The 22,064-nt window shown below is 40.7% G+C and overlaps 1 protein-coding gene across 7 annotated transcripts in view; it reads left to right on the forward strand.

Annotated features, from left to right (window-relative positions):
• The window catches only part of ARID1B (AT-rich interaction domain 1B), a 329,115-nt gene that overhangs the window by 263,774 nt on the left and 43,277 nt on the right, over nt 1–22,064 (forward strand). For 4 of the 7 annotated variants that reach the window (XM_071740629.1, XM_071740633.1, XM_071740631.1 and 1 more), the window contains 2 exons: nt 3,733–4,060; nt 21,862–22,007. In XM_071740629.1, the coding sequence (XP_071596730.1) occupies nt 3,733–4,060; nt 21,862–22,007 (474 nt within the window). Of the gene's footprint in view, nt 1–3,732; nt 4,061–21,861; nt 22,014–22,064 lie in introns of all 7 variants that reach the window. The other 3 variants (XM_071740628.1, XM_071740632.1, XM_071740630.1) reach the window with 1 other exon arrangement.

Genomic DNA, 22,064 nt, shown 5'->3' on the forward strand with positions numbered 1-22,064 from the left:
TTTTGCATTAAATCCCAGTATTTTCCTGACACCAAAGATAAAAAAAAGCAGAGCAAGAATGAAAGTTGTTACTGAAAGAAACAGTCTCTTCAGTTTGTGTTTGGACAACATTTAGCTCGGGGGCTAATGAAGCTCTGGTCTATGACCCGAGCATCAAATTGCTGCCACAGCAAAATGTCCCTTAAATGTGCTCTGAAGAGGAGTCAGATACTGCGGTCAGTTGAGACTGGAGCAGAGAAAAACTTCCTGTGGATCAGTGAAATGTGTCAGATATGTATCCTGTCTTCCTAACTTTTCCTGCTCAGTTCATCAGTAAAGCTGTTCTGTTTGGGTCTAACACACTACTGAGTATTTTTGAATCACCACATAATTTCACAGTAAGTTAACCCCCATTTTGTTTCTGTTAAAATAATAAGAATTGAGTATTTGTGCTTGGTAACCTTTCATGTTGGACTTCTTTCACAAAAGCACTTTGCAGTCTAGCTCCCACTGGTTTTAATCCTAGATTTTAATTAAAGTGGTAGCATCTTATGGATGAGATGCCCTAAGTATCTCGAGTCTGGACTTCCAAATCCAGACTCACATATGCACCAGCCTGTGGAGTTAAGACATAGGTATTAGCTGTATATACTTAAGTCCTCTAGGTAAAATAGTTTCAGAGGAATTCAAAAGAATACATTTAGTTTGTCTGTACAAGAAAAACTTCATGAGTAAGTACAGATGTAAAAAATGCTAAAAGTACTTTAAGATCCTATTTTTAATACTGTGAACCTGACCTATGTCTCTAAAGCATAGAGCAAAACTAAAAATAGTTCTCATATCTCCCTCTGGTAAGCTTGCTTACAAATGGCAAGATATCAGAGCACTTTGTTCAGCAAACCTGGACAAAGTGGGCTAGAATTTTAGCAGTAAGTATGAACATCTGTCTTTGGCAGGCCGTTAGTAAGGTTTTTACGTATTATCTTCGCTATACTTTTTTCTTTCTTTCTGATTTTAGTTACTGCTTTGATTTTTCTCATGCATTTGAAATGTCATCTCTGGGTACAATTCTAGTCTGATGAGGGGGAACTGGAATCAAAAATCCCTTGGATTTGGAGGGGAGGAGTTGTTCAGTAGTGTTGTACAGCCACTGTTGCCAGGCTGGTACCCACTTGAAAAGTGTAGGCTCTTGGACTTGGCTGCCTGACACGTCCAGCTGATGTGGGCTGGCCTAGCATCTGCTGCATTCATTGTGTTTAATGCTGCATCCATCTGTTTTCTGTCAAAGCCACTGCCAACAAATTACTAATCTATTAGAGAAACATGGAAATAAGATGGCACTCCTCATTCCTGGCAATTCCTCTTGTATTTTGTTTGGCTTTTATTTTGCCTTTTTTTTTCTTTTTCTTTTTTTCTTTTTTTTCTTTTTGTGGTCTGGGAAAGGTGTAAGAATAGCTAGTACTTTAGTACTTCAGGTATTGAGGAAATGAACCTATGGAAAAAACTAGTTTTCCTTACTGAAAAGATACCACTTCCCGCAGCTCTTAGACGTGTATCCCTGGAGATGAATGATTAGGAGCTATTTTAACTGAGCCATATATTTTTGTGGAGAAGATTCTGCTGTTTTTTCTGTGTTGTGCTTACTCTGAGGAAGCCAAAGCATGAGATAAGAGATTTTTTTTCATTTTTGTCCTGATTCAAAACAGCAGTATTATTTAGCATTGGTCTTTGCTTCTTCCAAACACACTGCTGAACCATACTTCATAGACCTTAACTGACAAAACAAATTGGCTTTATGTAAATTGGACTGACAGTAGTTTCCAGTGATTATGGATATCAGGTCTGCTGTCTAAGGAGGGAATTTGCTTCACTGTGGGAAGCAGTGTTACTAATAGCATGTACATAAAATGTGTTAACTGGCTGTGCATAATCTTTGAACGCACATACACACCATCTTGCTGCACAGCATTTTTTTTGCACAAAGCAACTGGAAAACCAGAGCAACATTTTTTTTAGACTTACGTGTTAAACCTTTAGCACTGAGCAGAGCAGTATGAAACTACTGAACCCTTCAGTTCGTGGCCACTAATGTTGGATCAGAAGTGTGGCTTGAGCAGGTCTTGGCAACCAAAACAGTAGCTAGAGGCTTGAACAGAAAATAGTCAGCTGCCAGCAGCTGAGCCTAAAGGAGGAGGAGAAGTGACAGGGCAATCTGAAGTCAGCATAAAGCTGAATCTGAAGCCTTTCATCTCCGTTGAAACACATACTCAGGATCCTTCTGTGAAGACCCCCAGGCAGAAACTTGGTTTCTAAAACATAAGAGAATTGTTGCTCCGTCTCCTTGGGAAGTGTAAGTCTCACACGTTCTTACAGAGAAGAACTTGTAGCAGAGTGAGTCAGTTACCAGGTGGGGAGGAGGGGAGGATTAGCCAAAGCACAGCAGCAGGAGCAAATGAATTAATTATGTGTGCATTCAAATGATGGATGAATATAGTTATTTTAAATACAAACAGGAGTTGCATGCCACCGACTCCTCTGCCTGGTAGCTGAGGCCTGAGGAGAGTCGTGGCTGATCTCCACGTTCAGAGGAAGAGTCCAAGGGCTGCTGCCTTTGAACGAGCGTGGGAATATCTGAGAGTAGTCAGGAAACTCTGCTCTGTGGCATCCCACAGGGAGGGAACGGGTCGTGTTTCCACTAATCTGGATGAGATGGAAATAAAGACAAGTCAAAACTGATGACTGAAGTAGTGTAATGTGATCTGTTTCCTAAAATACTTTTCTGTCATATTTCTGCTTTTTTTCCCCTCTCTTTCTCAGGCTGCTCGGGTTTGCTTCTGTAGCACTGGGTGCTATACACTCAGTTTTTCTCGAGCTTTCAGCATGATAGGAAAATTGACACCCAAATGAGTTAAGCTGCTGCAAGTGGAGCAGTTTTCCCCAGTGACAACCTTCATGGCATCCTTCAGAAGGCACCTGTTTATATTAGCCTCCTTGTACTACTGCTTTTTCCAGAGGAGGTGCACTGTAAGCTACCACCCCTTCTGCTGGCATAGGCAAACTGAACTTAGCAGGAAGGCAAGGTAGGGCAGGAGGAAGCAGGACTGTTTCTCAGAGCCCAGCAACCATCCTCACCAGTCTCTGCCAAAGCATTTCTGACATAAATGGTTAGGAGCAAGAAGGCGGTGAGAATAGCCTGTTGCTGCAATTACAGGAAGATGAAGAATGAGAACATGAAATTACAAAAATAAGATTCTCCCTTGAGCTTATGTAATGGATTTCTTACGTGCCACATAGGTCTTCACTGCATAAGATGGTTTTGTGTTTTGTTGTTAACCCTCTGGAGGCTGTACTTCTCTGTATTTGCTGTTATCCCATGACATATATTAGACAGAAAATGTTTGAGGATACATGGGAATGAGGTTCACAGGATCATTCAGTTTGGAAGGGTGCTCTAGAGTTGTTTTTGGTTGACTTTGTATTCAAAATGGGGTCAGATGTAAGATCAAAGCAGCTTACTTGTGGCTTTATCCAACTGGGTCTTGAAAACCTCCAAGGAGGGAGTCTGTATAACGTCCTTGGGCAGATTGTTCCGCTGCTTGTCTGTCCTTACAGTGAAAAAGTTGCTCTGACTTTGAGGCCAGCATGGTTCACTTTAGCTCACACGTGTACATTCTGCAGCTGCTGACTTCCTAAATAGGAATATTATCTCAAAAGTTTAATGCTTTTCTCTGTGCTTTTTATCATTTTGTGCAGGAAACTACTCCAGACCACCGACGTACAGTGGCGTGCCCAACACAAGTTACAGTGGCCCAGGCCCTGGCATGGGTATAAATGCCAACAGCCAGATGCATGGGCAGGGGCCAAGCCAGCCTTGTGGTACCATGCCCCTGGGACGGATGCCATCAGCTGGGATGCAGAGCAGACCATTTCCTGGAAACATGAGCAGTATGACCCCCAATTCTCCTGGCATGGCTCAGCAGGGAGGCCCCGGGATGGGCCCACCCATGCCAACTGTGAACCGTAAGGCACAGGAGGCGGCTGCTGCAGTGATGCAGGCTGCTGCAAACTCCGCTCAGAGCAGGTATGCATCCAGGTGAAAAGAGCTTCAATGAGGAGGAATTATTTTCTTGTAATTTCTGAAGTAGTAGCGTATATATATGCTACTATATATGTGTGTATGTATATGCATTCATGTTCTGTCTGTGCCCTTACCTCTGGGATGAGATGGCATGTGGGAAGAATATTTTAGTCAAACTTTAGGCGACATCATGTTACCGTGTGTTTGAATTATCTTCTCAAGAAGCAGCTGTGACAATGGAGATGATGGCCACTTCCAATTTGGTTCTTGGTACTGTAGGCTTTAGGAAAACCCACAGGGTTGCAGTGACATTACGCATCAAAAACAGGCCATCAGCAACTTAAAATTGTTTAGCTGGATTTATATTTTTTAGCTCTGGAGAGGCAGACAGCATGTCCTTGACAGCTTGCCTCTGCCAGAGAGTAAGGAAGATGCCCATCAATTCTTGCATTTACAGCCCACATTGTCATCAACAGTGCTGATGGCTGCTCTCTTCACAGGCATGCAGAAGGGGAGAGGAGGGTAGACTGAGGGGAGCAGCTGAGGGAGAAAGGCAGAAGGAGGCCTAAAAGCAATCTGTAGTTATTTGGAGCTAATAACTGCCACTTATGCATCCTTAAGAGACAATGGGCAAACAGGATTGTTTGGAGCCATCATCTGTCTTCTTCTCACCCCTTTAAGTAGCATAACTGCATGTTGCCATTTGTGCGTGGATTTTGGCAAAGCACTTTTCTGTCCATGGTTATTCTGAAGATGCCTGAGTACTTGGCAATGAAATTGTATTTTCTGGGAAAATTTTCACATTAAGTAGTTTCCACATTTCCCTGGACTCAAATAACTCCTGGTGTATTTATTATCTTTTTCTGTTACAAGAAGTTCCATTGCATTTGAGAATTATACAAAGCTGGTTGCTCTGTTCTGGTGGGCATATTTATGTGTGTGTATTAAGCATCTTGCTTGTATTTATGCATACGCATACACAGATGCATGTATAGGGATACAGGTATTTATCATTCACGACCATTGTTGGTGGACACTAGATTTGCTCTAATTGCAAGACAAAATCTAAAACTAGAAATAGGAAGATCCTCTGTCCCTCTATCTGTTGCTTTCTTGTTTTGCAAGTTTGGAGGGCACTTGTATTCTAGTGCTAAGCAGTTGCAAACTTTTAAAACAAGAACAGTAAATTTAGTGTACTTTGTATTCTTGTTCAGTAAAATTGTACCACACTCCCTTGAAGTAGGCCATACTCCAGCAGATATCTGTGAACTGGCACTCTCTTGCTTGTGTTGGTTGTTTTAAAAGACCTGTCTAGTAGGATTTATGAAAATCTGCTTCTGTCTGTCTGGTTTAGGGTGTAAGCTGATAGGTCAGGCACAAAGGAATAAATGGGCCATTACAGAAGCTGCAGGAACACTTTATAATCATGTAACGAAAGGAAAAACTCACTTTGATAGTCTTTACAGCAAGAATAGACTCGCCTGGGCAAAACTGCACCATATCAGAGCCTTTCCCTCACATACTGCCCATTCCGGTGTAGCAGCACCTATGGAAGAGCTGATCAGACTCTCTATTGCAAATACTGACAAAAGGACTATTTATAAACTTAAAATTGAGCAAAACCTATTACACCTCTCTGATGCCGGGAGGTTGCAAGCACACTGTTTTCCTCTTTGATCTCAAGTCCACTGTAGGGGAGAAAGTGTAATGGCTTTTGGCTATTCCTCCAACTCCTCCATACTTGTACAAGGCAGGAATGTACTTGGCAGTGATTCCTATTCATGTTACAGAGCAAGTCCAAAGAGGCTGTTCTTATATTCAGCTTTAGGCCACCGTATATTATGTTATCTGCTTATCCCAGCCACTCTGGGGCTTGGGGGTGCCCCGTGTTTCCTGCAGAATATCCCAACTGTGGCAATGCTCAGGGTCCCTTGGTGCACCATCCTGACTGGTATGGGTAGGTAGCAGTTTAAACTGGACTTGCTGTGGGACCTTGGCAGCTTTTTTTAGTGTTTGTGAACATGCCATAAGGCTGCTGAAGAACTAGGAAAATCGTGTGAAAGATACACAAGTATTTGCATCATCAAGGAGATTCGAGTTTTTTGTTTTCTTTTTATTAACACCACTGTTACAGTATGATGCAAATTTCCATGTCACTCGCTCACACACCGACATAGCTTTTGGCATGGCTGTTTTCTTGTGCCTGAGAAGGAAAGGAAGAACCTCATCACCAAGGAGGAATGTAATCCCTCATCCCCCTGACCCAGGCATCATCTATCTCCCCTCACTGTTAGTGTTCTTGTCTCACAGCAGTGCTGTGTAACACCATTTTTTTGAGTTGGTGGTGGTACTGTCATTGCTGCCTGGGTGGTGAGCTGCAGCCCCCTAACTATGATCCCCTTGGGACAGGTGGTTTACTGCAAGAGTGATGACAGGGCTTTATAATGGGATTTGCAAGAAAGTTTTATTACACTGTAATTGAGCATGGGTTTGAAAAATTTCAGCTAGTGACTAGAACAATTTTTAGGAGTGCTAAGTATCCAATGCGAAGCATTCGCCTGAAATGAAGCTACTGTTCTCTCACCAGAGCCCTTCCCACAGTGATTTCTGTAACCATATCATAAGGTAAAGGACCAGGAGAAAGTATCTACACTTGGTCTCAGACTGTGGCTCACTCACAGCCAGGTCTGAGCACCTGAGATTGAAGTTTCATGGATTTCCCTACCATTATGTTATTTCAATTGTTACCTCAGTAGGATATCAGTAATACCAACATTACTGCTGCCTTCATAATGATAAACAAGTTTTAATTACCAGTTTTCTGTAGCGGTTTTTGGTTAATTGGTTTTTTCCTTAATAACATCATTCATGTATGTGCATATGAAAAAGTAGAAAGCAAAACAAAAACACAAGTCTACTGGTTCTCCTGTTCAAAACCAAGAAAATAAGCGAAATGGGAGAGCACTTGCACCATACTATTTCATCTAACTGGAAAGACATCCACTGTTTTATGCCAAAAGGCATCAGTGGTGTCCAGCCTTTTTACTTTAATGTCTTTGGTTTATAAGATTTGGCTGTGGTATTGAAAACTGTTGGATTTTTATTACTGTAAAACATTCTCCTCTATGTAGAATTAAGAAGAAAATTAAATTATTGTGGCAGAGTCATGGTTACACAGCTGTATTCTTGTACAAGTTAGTTGTGATCCTCTTCAAGGTCAACTTGTTGACTCAGTAGCCAAGTATCAAGAGGGGAGAGAAATTTATCTTCAGCTGTTAATCCACGGGATCCATCTTTCACCAGCTCAGGGGGCTCATTTAGACATAGCAAACTGGTTTGCCTCTGTCTTGCCAAGCAGCTATGTAAAATGCATTTAAATGACATGCATTAGAATGAAATAACTTCCACTGGGGCAGAAAAATCAATGTTTGTTACCCAGGACTGAATGATCAAGATTTGAGTGCTGGCCAGTTGTACCTAGGTATCATCTTCAGTGCAGACCACCACCCTTTTAATTAGAGAAGATAGAAAAATCATACAAATAAAAGAAGTGGCTGTGAAAGATTGTAGGTTTACACCAATTCAATTAGCCTTTGACCTCACCTTGAGGCCTGCTCTATATTAAGGTTAGATGTGCTAGTCTGTGTTATACATGCAGGCCAGTGTTTCCCAAATGGTATCTAGCATGTCAGGCTAAGGAAAAGAAAGGTGTTTTTCAGACCTCTTTATCGAACTGGCAGTATCTGTGGTTTCGCACTACCCAGGATTTTTAAGCTTGCTCTGGGTAACAGTTTACACCAGGCAATGCTAAATAACTCTCCAATGCCCTCTGTAGTAATTCCCCTTATTTTTAGGAAGGCAGCGTGAAGGAACTGTAAAAGAGTGTTTTCCTTTTTATTTCTGTCTTGGTCTCAACACACCTATTGACTGGTAAGGACTGTGTTTTGGAGACCTAATATATCCACTGAATCCCAGGGAAAGACTTCTCATAGCTTAGGTTTGTGTTTGCAAAAAACCCAGGGACTGGTTCTACTGGTGGAGATTTGAACCCAGTAGAGGCCTGTAAGGACCAGGTGGCTCTAAAAAAAATTAAAAAAAAAAAAAAAAAAAAAAAGAAAGAAAAAGAAGTCTTCTATCACTCTATAGTTCTTACAACAATACATGTATTATGAGTGTGTGCAGATGTGCAACACAGAAAGCCTTCAGTAAAAGCTAAGTAAAAGCTAACAGTTTTAAGAGAATAATATAAGCATTTTCACAGTTGATGTGAAAGGCAGGGAATTTAGCTTCTGTTGGCTGGTATCTTCTAGTACCAGCCCATTTTTGAGTTCCTCGATTTGTTGATGCCCAACTTAAAACTTTTCAGGACTATGTGTACAGTCTTTGTGAGCTTTTGTTTCCTATAGTAAGTGCCCAGTGCACACTTCTGAAAACTGATTAACAGGTTGACACCTGAAGTCAACAGGCATTTTTGGAGCTAGGTATAATATGTCATCATGTGTCATCAACAACATCTCTTTTTCTATCAGTGAGTGCCATTCTGAGCATGTCTTAGGAGTTGAAAGTGTGACTGGAGTATATGGAAAAGTAAAAACATAGTTGCAGATTTGCTGGTTTACATACTGTTAGCAGTGTGGTCTTAGGAAAACATAATTCAGTACTAGCTGGCTGTAAATAAACATCCAGCTGCATGTTAAAATGAGCCTCTTGCTGGTACAACTGCAGTTATCAATACTTGAACTAATAACTTTAAAATGAGTTTTGATGTGCCTACATAAGGAGCAGTCTATCTTTGAAGGCAGTATGTTTGACCTCAGTGTGCTGTACTTTGATATGATTCTCAGGATGGCATTTGCAGTTTTGTAAATTAAAGCAATTTTTTGACAGCTTGATTGGATTTAGAATTGAGCATCATTGATTCTAGAGGATATAATTTAGACTATATACTAGTTTATTAAGGATATTACTGAGGAATTGGAATCCAGCTTATCTATTTGCATGCTCTGACCATGCTCAGTCCTGGTCACTGGGCTGCTAAATTGAGGTGGATACTTACATTATTGTCTGCTGCTCCCCATGGCACCTCAGAAGTGGTGCTCAGTCTCTATAGTAATGTGTGGTGTTGCATTGCTTTAACACAATTTTAGGCGTTCTAGAATGTGATTCTGGTTCTAAACTGCTTAGCACTGGTTAGACAGTACAGCCTCACTGTGATGAGGTCGGAAGAATTCAGGTAAATTTTCATTCTGTTCTAAAGCTGACCTATAAAAGCTGCACTGATTCTAGAGAATTTCTGTTGTACAGAGAAACAGTTACAATTAGGGTAAATGAATTTAAAATGTTTATTCTGTATGTTTTCCTTTTAGTCTCTGTGTGTGCTTACATGCATGCTTGCACACATGCAGGAAGATTAACTTTCCATCAGCATTTCTCTCCTACTATGTATGTATAATTCATATTCCATGTCGCTGGTGCCAGCAAAGCACTTTTTCCATGCTGTTTTCTCCAACAGCAGGGTAATGCAGCACTACAGATGGACTAGAAAGTACTGGTGAGGAAATATAGTAATGGACATGGTGCATTAAAATGTCAAAAGGAAAAAGAAAGAGGTGGAAATGGGGAATAAATTTTTTAAAAAGAATAATAATATAAATACAAACTAGAACTCTTTTATATGTTTTACATCCTAGCCTGACAATCTCTATGCAGTATTTTCCAGTCAGGCCCTTTTAAGCTTGAAACTTGGGTTTAAATTTCTGATTGTGATTTTAAAAGCTGTAGTTACGTAGCTGGAAGAGTTGAACCGCTACAGTAAAACTTACATTCTTTAATCCCTGGAGAGAGTATATATTTTCCATTGTTTTCCCTTTTCCCCTTAAGCTTGGAGGTGCTGTTCTTCTCTGCTGGGAAGTGCAGTGGAGTGCAGGAAGGTTAAGTACCCATTCAAGTTTCTTTGCTTATTCAAACCAGGCTACTTCTAGATGAAAGGCTGCCAACTGTGAAATCCCCAAAGTAAACTAGGCTAAGATAGGACTGGTAGCCATAATTGGAGCCAGTGCCTGGGTACATTATCTGTTGCCTTTGAAATAAGCCCCTAGCAGAAAGGCTCTTACTGCTGGGTCTTTTATTTAACATTCAGTCACAGGGAAAGAGTTACTCCTGATCAAATTCAGGCCATTCACAATTCTCCATTCTCAATGTGTCAGGTCTTTTTCCTTCTACCCTGCTCCTCCAGACATTCCTAGACTTCAGCTTTCCTTTAGGGATTCTGACGGATCACCCTGAAATGTGACCCACTTTGTGTTTTGTTAGTGTTCTTCGAATATCCAGGTGGTCCAATAAACTATGCTTGCTTCCAAAATAATAAAAAAAGTCCACATACAGTTTCAGCTGGATGAAGTGTTACTGCTTCTTGGCTTAAATGACTGTGTAGTGTTTCGGTGAACCCCAAATAGTTGCCCTGCTTGCTCCACTTGAGGCTGGTAGCATTTCAGTAATGGGTGGAATTTTTTCTCTCTGCATCAAGTTTCTGTGATTTGAGGGGTTAAAATCCAAATATTAGTGCTTACTCTAGCTACAATTTCTCAGGGAACTATTAACTAGTATTGATGTATTTTAATATAAAGGACCCATGCCTCTTCCCACTTCTTGAGAAACAGTAATTTATATTAAGCTGATTTTTTTGAGAGGGCATTTCCTTTCCTCATGTTTCACTTTCCAAAGCAGAACCATATATGGCTTTTTTCTACAATGTGTTAGGAGGGGTGAAGTGCAGCTTAGCCTCTGTGTATTTATTATAGTAAAAGGAGAGCTGGAAATCACACTTTTGTGATTATGTTTTTTAAATGGAGATGCATTTCAAAGATCAGCTCAAAATTGCTGATGAAATCATAAAAGGATTGGAAGAAACTTTGCATGCTGAGCTAACAAAAGCCATTTCTTGTGGGAGACTAGGAGAGATATATTTTTATCTGGAATTTTGTTTCACTAAAAGGTAAATCCATCATTTTGGAGGCCTGGATGTCACCATGCTGCAGAGCTTGTGCAGGCAACCGGTGATTTGGGGAAGCACTTTTTTCTTTTTTGGTTACTCATCAATCAAGTAGACTGCTGTATGCTGTTCATGCCATTCGAGATTAACCACAGACCTCAAGAGTGCTTCTCCTTCCCTGCTTCAGAGAGTAGCCATTCTTAAATTGTGAAAGCAGGAGTATTTTGGAAAGGAAGGGTGATTTTCAGTCATGAACGAGAATTTTCATTCATCTTGGAGACACTTCTAATGTGATTATTATTGTGCCAGGATAATTTTTAGCATGATTTGATTATTTTGGAGATCTCTTGCACTCAGCAGAACTACTAATTATTTTGAAACAAAACTGCAGTGTAGTTTATTAACATTCTGCCTCAGCGTCGGATGTTATGTAGAAATTTTGTATCTCAAAAGGTGATCTATAAAGCATTAATAATACAGTACTTCCTTAATTGTTATTCTGTACAAGTAAAGAATAGGAGAGGACTTCAGATTGTGTACACCTTCTCAGGTAGTATGAAATGTTTCAGATGAGAAAACCGGATTTTCACAGTCTGTCTGTCTCTTTGCCTAATAGCCAGAAGATCTACTATTTTAAATCACAGCACTAGTCAGAAAAACAAATCAAATCAGGAGAATAGCCATCTGCTTAATGGGACTCCTGAAGAAAGCAGATTCCCTGACTGCTCTGACTCTCTGACTGCTCTGTGTGATCTGGCACATGCAGTGTGCAAGTACAAGACTGTGATTGAGCAGCCTAAGATTTTTGTGACAGAAAGAGAGAGGAATAAAAAATGGTAGGAGGATTTCAGGCTTTAGAGCAGTTTTTTTAAGGATAGTTGAGAGAAAATTAAACAATTTTAGCAGTGCTTCCTGGTGAAATATGAGAAATATGCTTGCAAGAATGCTGGTGAGGGACTTCTTAGGATGTCAGGTAGTAATAGGACTAGGGAGAAAGGTTTCAAACTAGGGGAGAGTAGAGTTAGATTGGATGTTAGGAAGAAGTTCTTCACCATGACAGTGGTGAGACAGTGGAACAGGTTGCCCAGAGAGGTGGTAGAAGGCCCATCCCTGGAAGTTTTTAAAGACGGGGCTCTGAGCAACCTGATTTAGTGGGAGGTGTCCCTGCCCATATCAGGGGGGTTTGAAATAGATGATCCCTTCCAACCCTGAAAATTGTATGATTCTAAGAATGGGAAGAGCCTTCACTTTATTGATCAAGTTCAGATGGGAGTCTTGGTTCTAATTAGACTTCCAAGTAACCTGGTATTATATTAAATAGTAACTTAACAGGAATGAGATGTTTTTACTGATGGCCAGCAGTCTCACTGACACATTAGTTAGCTGTTACAGTTGCCACAGTAGGTTTCAGGCATCTTCTGAGCCAAAGATGAAGAAAGCCAGCTGAAACCATGCTGACATATGCACCACATTGCTCTTGTGAAACTGTCTGGATTGCCAAAGTGACGAGACTCATGGTAATTGTGGTAGTAATAATATTGATAAACATGTAACAGCTCCAGGCTATTGGGCAAAGCTAGGTAAGTGAAAATGTGTCTGTTGGGAAACCCCTTTGGAGAACTTCCTCACCATGCCTGCTGCAGATGCAGTTGCATTCAGTGTGCTGTCAGCCAGATGACATTTTACTGTGAAAAGATACACTGAAGAGCTGGCATGAAACGATCAGGATTTTATTAGATTTTCAGTTGGTTGCCAGCACACTGAGCTCCGTGGAACTGCAGTGGTGCTCAGGAGCGGTGTGAGGACAAGACTGAACATGGTAAGAATGTGGTGAGAGGTGGCAGGTCTGCGTCCCCAGGTGGGTGAGGAGGGAACACACAGGTCAAGCCTCTCCTGAGGCAGTGTCCCACTGGAAGAAATGGAATTAATGAAACATTCAGTGTGTCCTTGGTTCCTGCAGCTTTTCAGCACCACGCTTTGGTGACCTCCTGGCTGTTCATGTGCTGGGAACAGCCTCTTACCCACTTTAGAGAAATCAGTCTGGGAGAGAGTTCATAGGGCCTTCCGACTTCTTATATAGCTATTTTTAAACATGCACAAAAATAGAAGGTGCATAGTGAGAGAGTCATATGAGTCATTCCCATTTTGCTATCGAGTCACACCAGGATAAATCACCCTTCTTGGCATTCTGGTTCAGATTGACTGCATCATGCCATACAGGACAAATTTCTTTTTTCTCTACAAACCCAGTTCAAGCATGCTGCTGCTTGCCAGGCTGATTGCAGCAGCCCTCTTTTGTTTATTACACACTCTGCTCAGATACTATGTCTGATGGGGACAGTGTATACAAGCAGCTGCCCTTAGAGCTGCTGTTTAAGTCCACATTGTCAGGAAGGTGGACAGAGGTCGCTAAGAGCAGAGCTTTGATGGGACTCCCAGCCAGTTGACTTGGCGGGCTAGTTCTGTGTTATATTGTATTCATGCAGTACATATTGCACTGAGTACAAAGGGCTTAATTTGTTCTTATGCAAATAAATTCAAATTCGGAGAGCTTGCTGCAGTTGTATGAATGCTGAGCAGTAAAGGCATTTCAGGAAGTCCCTGTGGGTTTGAAGACTGGTGGCAAAATGCAGACCAAAAAAAAAACTTCACTTAACACAAAAGGAGATTTATAAAAACATTTAATAGCTGCAACCTAAAAAACAGGCAAAGAAAACAAAAAAAAACAAAAAATGCAAAAAAAAAAAAAAAAAGCCTACAATATTTCTTTTTCTGCAGACATGTGCCATGTTTTCCTCACTGTATTCAAGTACTTTATTATTCTTCTGGCCATAGTTTAGATCATTATTAATCTTTGATCTCTTCCTTAGTTTTTGTTACCTGTAAAATAAGATAGGGAGATTTATTCTAATCTCAGCATGATTTCAGCAACACAAATGCTGTGTAGTTGTGCTGTTATTAGTATAAGTATACTCATGAATTGCATGTGTCTCTTGTGTTTGTCTTCCAGTGTTTGTTGTGGTGTGACACTCCTGCATTTTATTTGGCTTTAAATGACTACCAATTGTGCCCATTGGGCATATACTTTCATGAGAAAAATGGTTAATGTGATGACAATAGCATGTAAACAAAGAGTTTTTGTGTCTGTTTTTCTGAGGGGCTGAGTATTGAATCATCCTGGTAGGAACAACTGATTTTTAAGTTTCTTCTCCCTGCTTGATTGTTTCTTAGTGAAGTTTAAGAAATGGCAGTGATGCTAAAGACATAAGTATTATGTAATCAGAAAAAAACAATGTATTTAGAAAAGCTGTGCATTTCAGAGTTCTGGCTTCCACTCTTCACACACACACAAGTATAACATTTTCTTTTTCCTTCTAACTTGTGAAATGGAAAGAAACCCAATGGCAGACCCAACACCTGTCACATCACCAGCTTTCATGGTTGCTTTTTAAAAACTTTGTGAGTAGCAAGCTTTCCCAGTGAACAGAGGAGGAAAGGCAAATCCAGGTTAGTACACTTTAAGAGTAGCATCTAAGGAGAGGGGATACCTACCTAATTTTCAGATATGTTTATATTACATTTGTTTTATTTATGTGGGAACTCTTTAATGCAGTTTTAAAGCTACTCAAGCCAGTATTCAGATTTTGTGTGTCTTGGACATTGCACAGACACACCAGTGAACTTCCGGTCAGAGCAAAGTAAGCAGTGTTGAGGTTTATTTTCTCTTGCTCTCTTCCTTCTCCAGTTCTCCCATATAACGGGACCACATAAACAGTTTCACTTCTCCAAGGAAGCTGATAATGTAGCAAGAAGAAAAATCTGTAACAAAAGAGCATATGTATCTGCATGCACATGTTTATGTGTAAATTCTCCAGGGAGAAAGCATTCACGGGTCTATTACTCTCATTATAATAACACATTTGGTGTCAAAGTATGACAGATTACAAGTGCTTAAGGCTAGTCCAACTCAAGACAGATTTAAATAAAGTACTTCTGGTTATTGTGCAGGTCAGTGTGTTTAAATAACAACCTCCCAAATCATACTTTGACATTTAAAAGAGAGGAAATACTGTCATGCTGCAGACCTGGCACAGATAAGCACAGGGCAATTTGGTCAGTATACTGTGATTTGTGAGTTCAGCCTAACGCAGTCATTTTCACAGCTTGTAATCAAGTAGCCACCTTAGCAGTATGTCAGCATTTAAAAAAAAAAAAAGTGCCTTTTAAAATGTTTACACAAATTACTCCCCTGAGGTGCTGCATTGCATTCGCTGCAAAACTGATGTAGGTTAAAGATCTGGAGCAGAAATGGCAAACTTCCATGAGCTTGTGTGCCTTTTGTTTTTCACATCAGCCAGTTGCTCAGGTGGCCAGCTCATAGTAATAGGGGAATTTTTCAGGTCCAGCACCAAGGGCAGGATAACTGGGAGAAATCTCGATGTTACGTGAGTGTTGTGGGAAGTATCAGGAAGGACAGCGCTGAGGTGCCCAAATAATAATTGAGGCAAACTTGTGGCCACCAGGATGTGTGAGGTGTGTCTCAATGGCAGTTTTGTGCCCCATCCCAGCTCTCATCTTTGCAGCACTGCTCCTTTGGCATAGCCACACTGTGCCACACTGCTGGAGTGGGGCTGACCCAGATCCAGGCCAAAGTGGCCACCTCAGAACCTGACCTTGGCTCAAGGTTGTGTGCATGAGTAGAGTTGCTACAGGAAGGCACATCTCTGGTAGCATCTGGCTTTCCAGGCTCTCCTGTGGATCTCTCCCTTCCTTCAGGCAGACCTGGCTGAGAGGTTCCATGGTTTTTCTGGAGGGACCCTTCCTGTGTTTACCCTGGGAGTAGCAGCTCTGTATGCTCCTCTCTGCTCTTTCTCCTGCATCTCTTTCATCTCCCTTCTCCAGAGCAGCCATCATCATCCTCCTGACCCTAAAAACCTTTGGCACCTAGTGAGAATGTTCCCAGCCCTTGTTGTTCATTCTTCAAATCCATTTACTCTCCCCTCCATTTCCATTTTTTCTGTCCCAAACTCTTCTTACCTCCAGTCCTTTTAGACTCTCCACATCTGAACTCTTCTTCTTTGCCCTACACCTTTCAGTTCTCCACTCATGCCTGTGCTGAGGCTGCCACATGACTTATTACAGAAGCTGGATCACTTTTTTTGACTGCATGAAAGGCTATGCACCAATTTTACAGGTTTAGGTTGAGATGAGGACAATGTCAGGTGCATGCCAGAAAATCCACAGAACATTGTAGAACTTCACCACTCTGCTCACAGCAAAAACTTGAGCCTCAACATGTTTGCAAATGAAAAGCTGTGTCTTCATTTTTTGTCCTGCTGACAAGCATAATCCACTTTTACTATTGTCCACAGCTAAACCACACCTACCTCTGAACTCAGTTTTGCAAGTAGTTCAGATTTGTTCAGTTCTTTATCAGATGGCAACAGTGAGGAGGTTCTAAATCACATACCTACAAGTTTTAAATGCAAGGGTTGCAGAGGAACTTCTGTGTAACAGTCAGATACAGCACACAAACCTACTAGTTGGATTTCATGTCCAAGTAAAGGAAGACATCTCAGTGTAAGAGACACTGCTGGGCAGCTGTTACCACTTGTGTGCACCTTTGCATTGTCAGTGCTCTTCTTTCTTACAATTTATTTGTCTTCTGCTTTCTAATGATGCCCAGATCTTTCATGTTATCTCCTCTCTTTAAATGCATTGTCTTCTGCATTAGCTCAAAAGACACAATTAGATCTATTTGTTTTGCAGAGAAAACATTAAGTGCAGATTAGGCTTTATGTAGGTTGCAAATTAAGGAAAAACAAAAGAGCAGAACAGAACCTTCTCAAAAGGGAATGTTTTGAATTTGACCTGATAGGATACCAGGCTAACAAAAGCACAATGAAACTGACAGTCAAGAATCATAGGGTCATTTGGGCTGGTAGGAACCTTGAAAAAAGATCTGTTGTCCCACCTCCTTATTAGCAGGCCCAGTTGAGAGCTCACAGCTTCATCTAATTGGGTCTTGAAAACCAAAAGGGACAGAAACTGCATGACTCCTCTGGGCCACCAGATCTGGTGCCTGGCTGTTTTCACTGGGGAAAAAGGCTTCCTTACATGAGGTTTGAACTGTGGATGTTTTATCTCATGCCCATGGTGTTTTATCCTCCCACCATGCCCCGCTGTGAGGGGCCCGTCTTCATCTTCTTGCTGACCTCCTTTTAGGTGCTGGGGGGGTCACTGTTAGGTTCCTCTCTAAAGCTGTCCTTCACCCCCCAGGGTGAGTGCTCAAGGGACCCTCTGCTATACTCCAATTTATCCCCACTTTACTGGAGGATCCAAAACTGGCCATGAAACTAGATAAGGTCTAGTGAGTGCCCAGTAAAGAGGGGATGATCAGTTCCCTCCACTTCCTGTGCCTGGTCACAATGCCTGGGATGTTGTGTGCCCTCTTTGCTGACAGGGTACTCCGCTGGCTCACCCTCAGCTCCTTCTGCCAAGATGCCCAGGGGCTTTTCAGCAAAGCTGCTCACCCTAGTCAGGTCCCAGCTGGCACTGCTGCAGAGGATTTGTCCTTCCCAGGTGCAGGACCTTGCACTGGTCCCTGTTGACTTTCAAAAGGCACCTCCTTTCAAAAGGCATTCCTCCAGCCTTTCTAGGTACCCCTGGGTGGCAGCCCTTTCATCAAGTGTAACAACTGGCTCTGGCATAGTGCAAGTGCTTTGAATTACTAAATTGCCAACAGAGTAAATAAAACACAAAAAGCAAGCAGATTCCCCACTTCCGTTTTTAATCGCTTCCATTTGTCCAGTACTTCGAGATCTACTTGTAGCAGTAAAGCAGAAAAAATAAATGTGTAGGCTTAAGGATGATGCTTATATTGACAGCATAATCTGAAATTTGTATTAGCCCAGCTGCTTTTTCTTCTTAGCCAGGAAACATTCATGATCTGGGATCACAGTATTGAAGGAGTTAGAGCTGGAAAATACCTGACAGGTCATCTAGTTCTTATGTAATGCAGGATTTCTTCAGCCACTACATTTTCCAATGTGTTGTCTGTGTACAGAAGTGTCAAGTACTGAGGTTTCCTTCACTCCCTTAGAGGGTAACTGCATGTCACCATGAAGAAGATATTTTTCATTACACTCAGCATAAGTTTTTCTTTTCTTAATTTCTTCCTATTATTCCTAATTGTCACTTGTGTCATCCCTAAGCACCCTGCCATTGGTGTTTATGTGGTAAATACCATGAAATTGTATACTTTACTGGGTTGGTTCTGCTATTAGAATTCATAGCTGGTCAGTTGAATTTTTGCCATTAGATGTCACTACATGTGCGTCAGGCTATTTTTATAAGACCTGGGCTTTATTTAGCCTCCCATAAAAATGGAGGAGGGAATTGGGAAATGTCAGAGAGAGTCTGGTAGTATGCTTTGAGACAACGACTTCTTAAATAGTATGTTGGATATGCCTTTACTAAAAGCAGCACAGAAGGAAACATAAGATTTTTGACTTAACTCCAAGAACCAACAGATGATGCTGTGACCTTAAGCATATATAAATATGTTTAGCAGCTGCTGTGTAACATATTTATAAGTGTTTAGTGACCTGGAGGTTAATCAAAATGAGTTTGGTGATCTCAGCTCTGTTCTTAATGGACTGCACTTCATATTATAGCACTGATGCAGCACAATTTGTCACAGTTGGCAGCCTTTACTCAAAGGAGGCCCACTGTGGAGCGAGAATTAAAGGCTGAAGTAATACCTGATTATTTCTCCCTGAAAAAACTTTCCATTCCAAACCATCATAGAGCAGAACAGTATGTGGAGGAGGTCTGTACTGCACACTGGATCCAGTCTCATGATAAAATAACATTTACTCTTGAAGGATGTTACCTTTCAGTGTTGCTGAATTAGTTCACATGTGCTGCGGTCAGGGCTTTGACAGGGGGCTGGGGAAGGACAAAGTTTTGCCAGAGATGGCAGAGATGGTCTTTTCTGTTGCTGGGCTAGAGAGTTCTGTCCATTCCAAATGTGGAATTACATGGGAGGATGAAAGGAGAAGTTTTGCCTTGCTAGATGAAATTTCATAATTAGGTTCTGCCATTCTGGTCTTTCTGAGTACGGAAGTAATTTTTTTTAGACTTTAGTCATTTTCTTGCTGTCCTGGCCAAAGCTGGTATATTCCTTTTATTTAATTTCCAGTCTCCATCTAAACTGGCAATAGTTTCCTACTTTTTGATTTAAAACCGTTGTACAGCAGTGTGCTTTCATGAATTGCAATTGAGATTGATGTCTGTAGTGGATAATGTCAAGTAGGTTGTACCTCAGTTTGAGACAATGACCCATAGCTTAGAAAGTATACATGCTATAGGAAGTAATAGTATTGAAATATTAGCAGGTCAGGACCAATTTCAGCTTACCTGCAAGTTTCCTATCTCCTGTGTATTTTTAAAGCAAAAGAAGACTATTAGAGAGATAGATACCTGTAGAGACTTCTGTCTTTTCCAGAATCCCAGCTTTCCTCCGTGAAGAACCTTTCAAAATCTATTACTCTATTTTTAAAGGGTAAAAAATGCACACTTTGTTCATCTTCACTAGTACCTTCACCCAGTAATGAAAAGAATCTCACTTATCCAGCATAGAAGTAACTTTTCAGTTAACTTCATCTGTTGAAATACAGCAATTTTCAGCTAAAGGGGGGAGGGGTTGTTTAAGATACAGTATTTACATAAGAAAAGCTTGATTGTGTGACTGAAATCTTTTAAAGTTGTTGCCAAATGGTCCTGCTATTCTCTTCTTTCCTTTGTAATTTTCCCTTGGAGCATTGCACCACTGTGCATTTTAAATCTTTTCCCTCCACAACTCATTGCAGGCTTCATCAGGGAAATGACATTGTATGGCAGTCCTCTCCTTCATATCAAAAGAAAGCCTTTGCCTCTTTGCAAGAGTGAAGAAAAGTTTGGCTTCAGAGACCAAAGGACAAAACTGACTTGGAAAAAGATCCTTTATTTAGATAACACGTTCTCTTTTCCTTTGAAGTTATTCACAACGTGTCAAGAAAAATTAGGCCAAATAGTGCTTTAATGGTCTTTTCTCCTGTACCTTCTAAAAAAGAAATCCATTTCTGCCAATTGCATCAAGAATCTGCAATGAGTTTGATGAAGACAAGAAGCCATTGAATTTATGCAGGGTTGTTGGTTAGAGCATTTTCTGTTTTGTTTGAATACTGTATAATAATGAAAAACAATTTTTACCAAAACTCCATCTTGCTTCCAGGTCATGCAGCTTTCCCTGCCTGTAGGACAAAATAAAAAGCTTTTGTTTTTCTTGAGGAAAAAAAAGCAGACAGGTACAAAAGCTATGTATGGAGGTGGTTGCTTCCTTTCTTATTTAGGAAATAATCCTTTCTTATTTAGGAAAACCAGCATAGGTTTACAGGGAGTACATTGAAGAAACAGTTTTGTATTTGCTAATGTAGGCTATGTATAAAGAAGTAAGTATATTTTTGCCTGTGTTTTTACTTATTTCATACTTATGTCTAGATCCATATACTTACTGCATATGTGCACTCTTCTACTATGCCAGTAAAAAGTGGATAATTATATTACGGGTTAAAAGAATAAGAAGTTATTTTTGAAGCTGGGTCAAGCATTACAGTGGGTTATTCTGCTAACTTGGGCTGGATTATTTTCTTCTGTGTGCCTCAGATAATCTGTAGAATTTGTGAAATCAAGTATAAAGCCTTCTTAGATACTTTTTAGAATTTAAGAGTACATCAGGCTTGGACTTCAAAAATACTTGGTCTGCAGATCTTCACAATTGATGATAAGGATAATTTGGGAAAGGGCTTCGTTCAAGGCAGTGTTCCAGATAAATTGAAGTCTTAGTTATGAAAGCATTATATGGATATGTGATTACTTTTCAAAACCAAATTAGTTCTGCTGGGATTTCTTATTTCAACAAATTATAGTATGTACATGTTTTCTTGAAAGATTGGGCATAGATGGCACGTATAACAAGATGAACATATTATTCAGTGCTGCAGTCTCATCTCTGGTCACTACAATGGAATCTGATAAATGATGACTTTGGGCCCTAGATCAAAACTAGAAATTGGGGATATCTGTTGTGGTTTTTATTTTTGTTTTGTTGTTTGGTTTTTTTAAATGGAGAAGCAGGAAGCTTGGTGTATATGATTTCATTGAGAGTTGTGTGTGTGGATGCCTCTTACAGTCATGGGTTAGGCATTAGCTAAATGTTCACATGCAGTTGAATTTATCCTTTGCACCTTGGGACTGGAAGTGCTTCGCAGGCAACAAGGTGTGTGCAATTACATCAGATACAGAAATCTAAGACATTCCATAGTTCCCATTTTTCTTCTGGTCATTTCACTGTTTTTTAAGCTACAGCAGGCAAGGTTATCTATTAATTACATGATCAAAATTACAGGTCACTGAATTTATTTTTTTCTTTTTTTATGTCAATCCTAGGTTCTAATTTTGACTCCTGATCACACTTATCCTATGTTTACTCAAAGGGTAAATAATAGGAGTTGTACTTTTCTGCTGGTCGCAGAAAAAGTGTAAAGACACTGTATACATCTCTTGAAATTTGTGTTCAGTCAAAGTCTGTCTCAGATATAAGGTAATGGATTCAAGACTAATAGCTCTCTATGTAGGTAAAATGAACTAATTGCTTGCCTTCTCCGTAGCTATTTGCAAACAACAGGAGATGTACTCTGTGACAAACCACAGCATCCTCAGCAATGGGGCACATAATGAGGCATCGTGTGTCTGCTTTTTCTTCTTGTAGGCAAGGCAACTTCCCTGCCATGAATCAGAGTGGTATCATGGGATCCAGCTCCCCCTACACTCAGCCGATGAACAACAGCTCTGGCTTGATGAACCCACAGGCTCCTCCTTACAGCATGGCATCTAACATGGTGAACAGTTCCACAGGTAATGGTGGGTAACCTTTCAGCAGTGGCCTTCCTTCATAAATCTGCTTAACAGTAC

Source organism: Heliangelus exortis, chromosome 3, assembly GCF_036169615.1.
Source record: "Heliangelus exortis chromosome 3, bHelExo1.hap1, whole genome shotgun sequence".
Classification (NCBI taxonomy): domain Eukaryota; kingdom Metazoa; phylum Chordata; class Aves; order Apodiformes; family Trochilidae; genus Heliangelus; species Heliangelus exortis.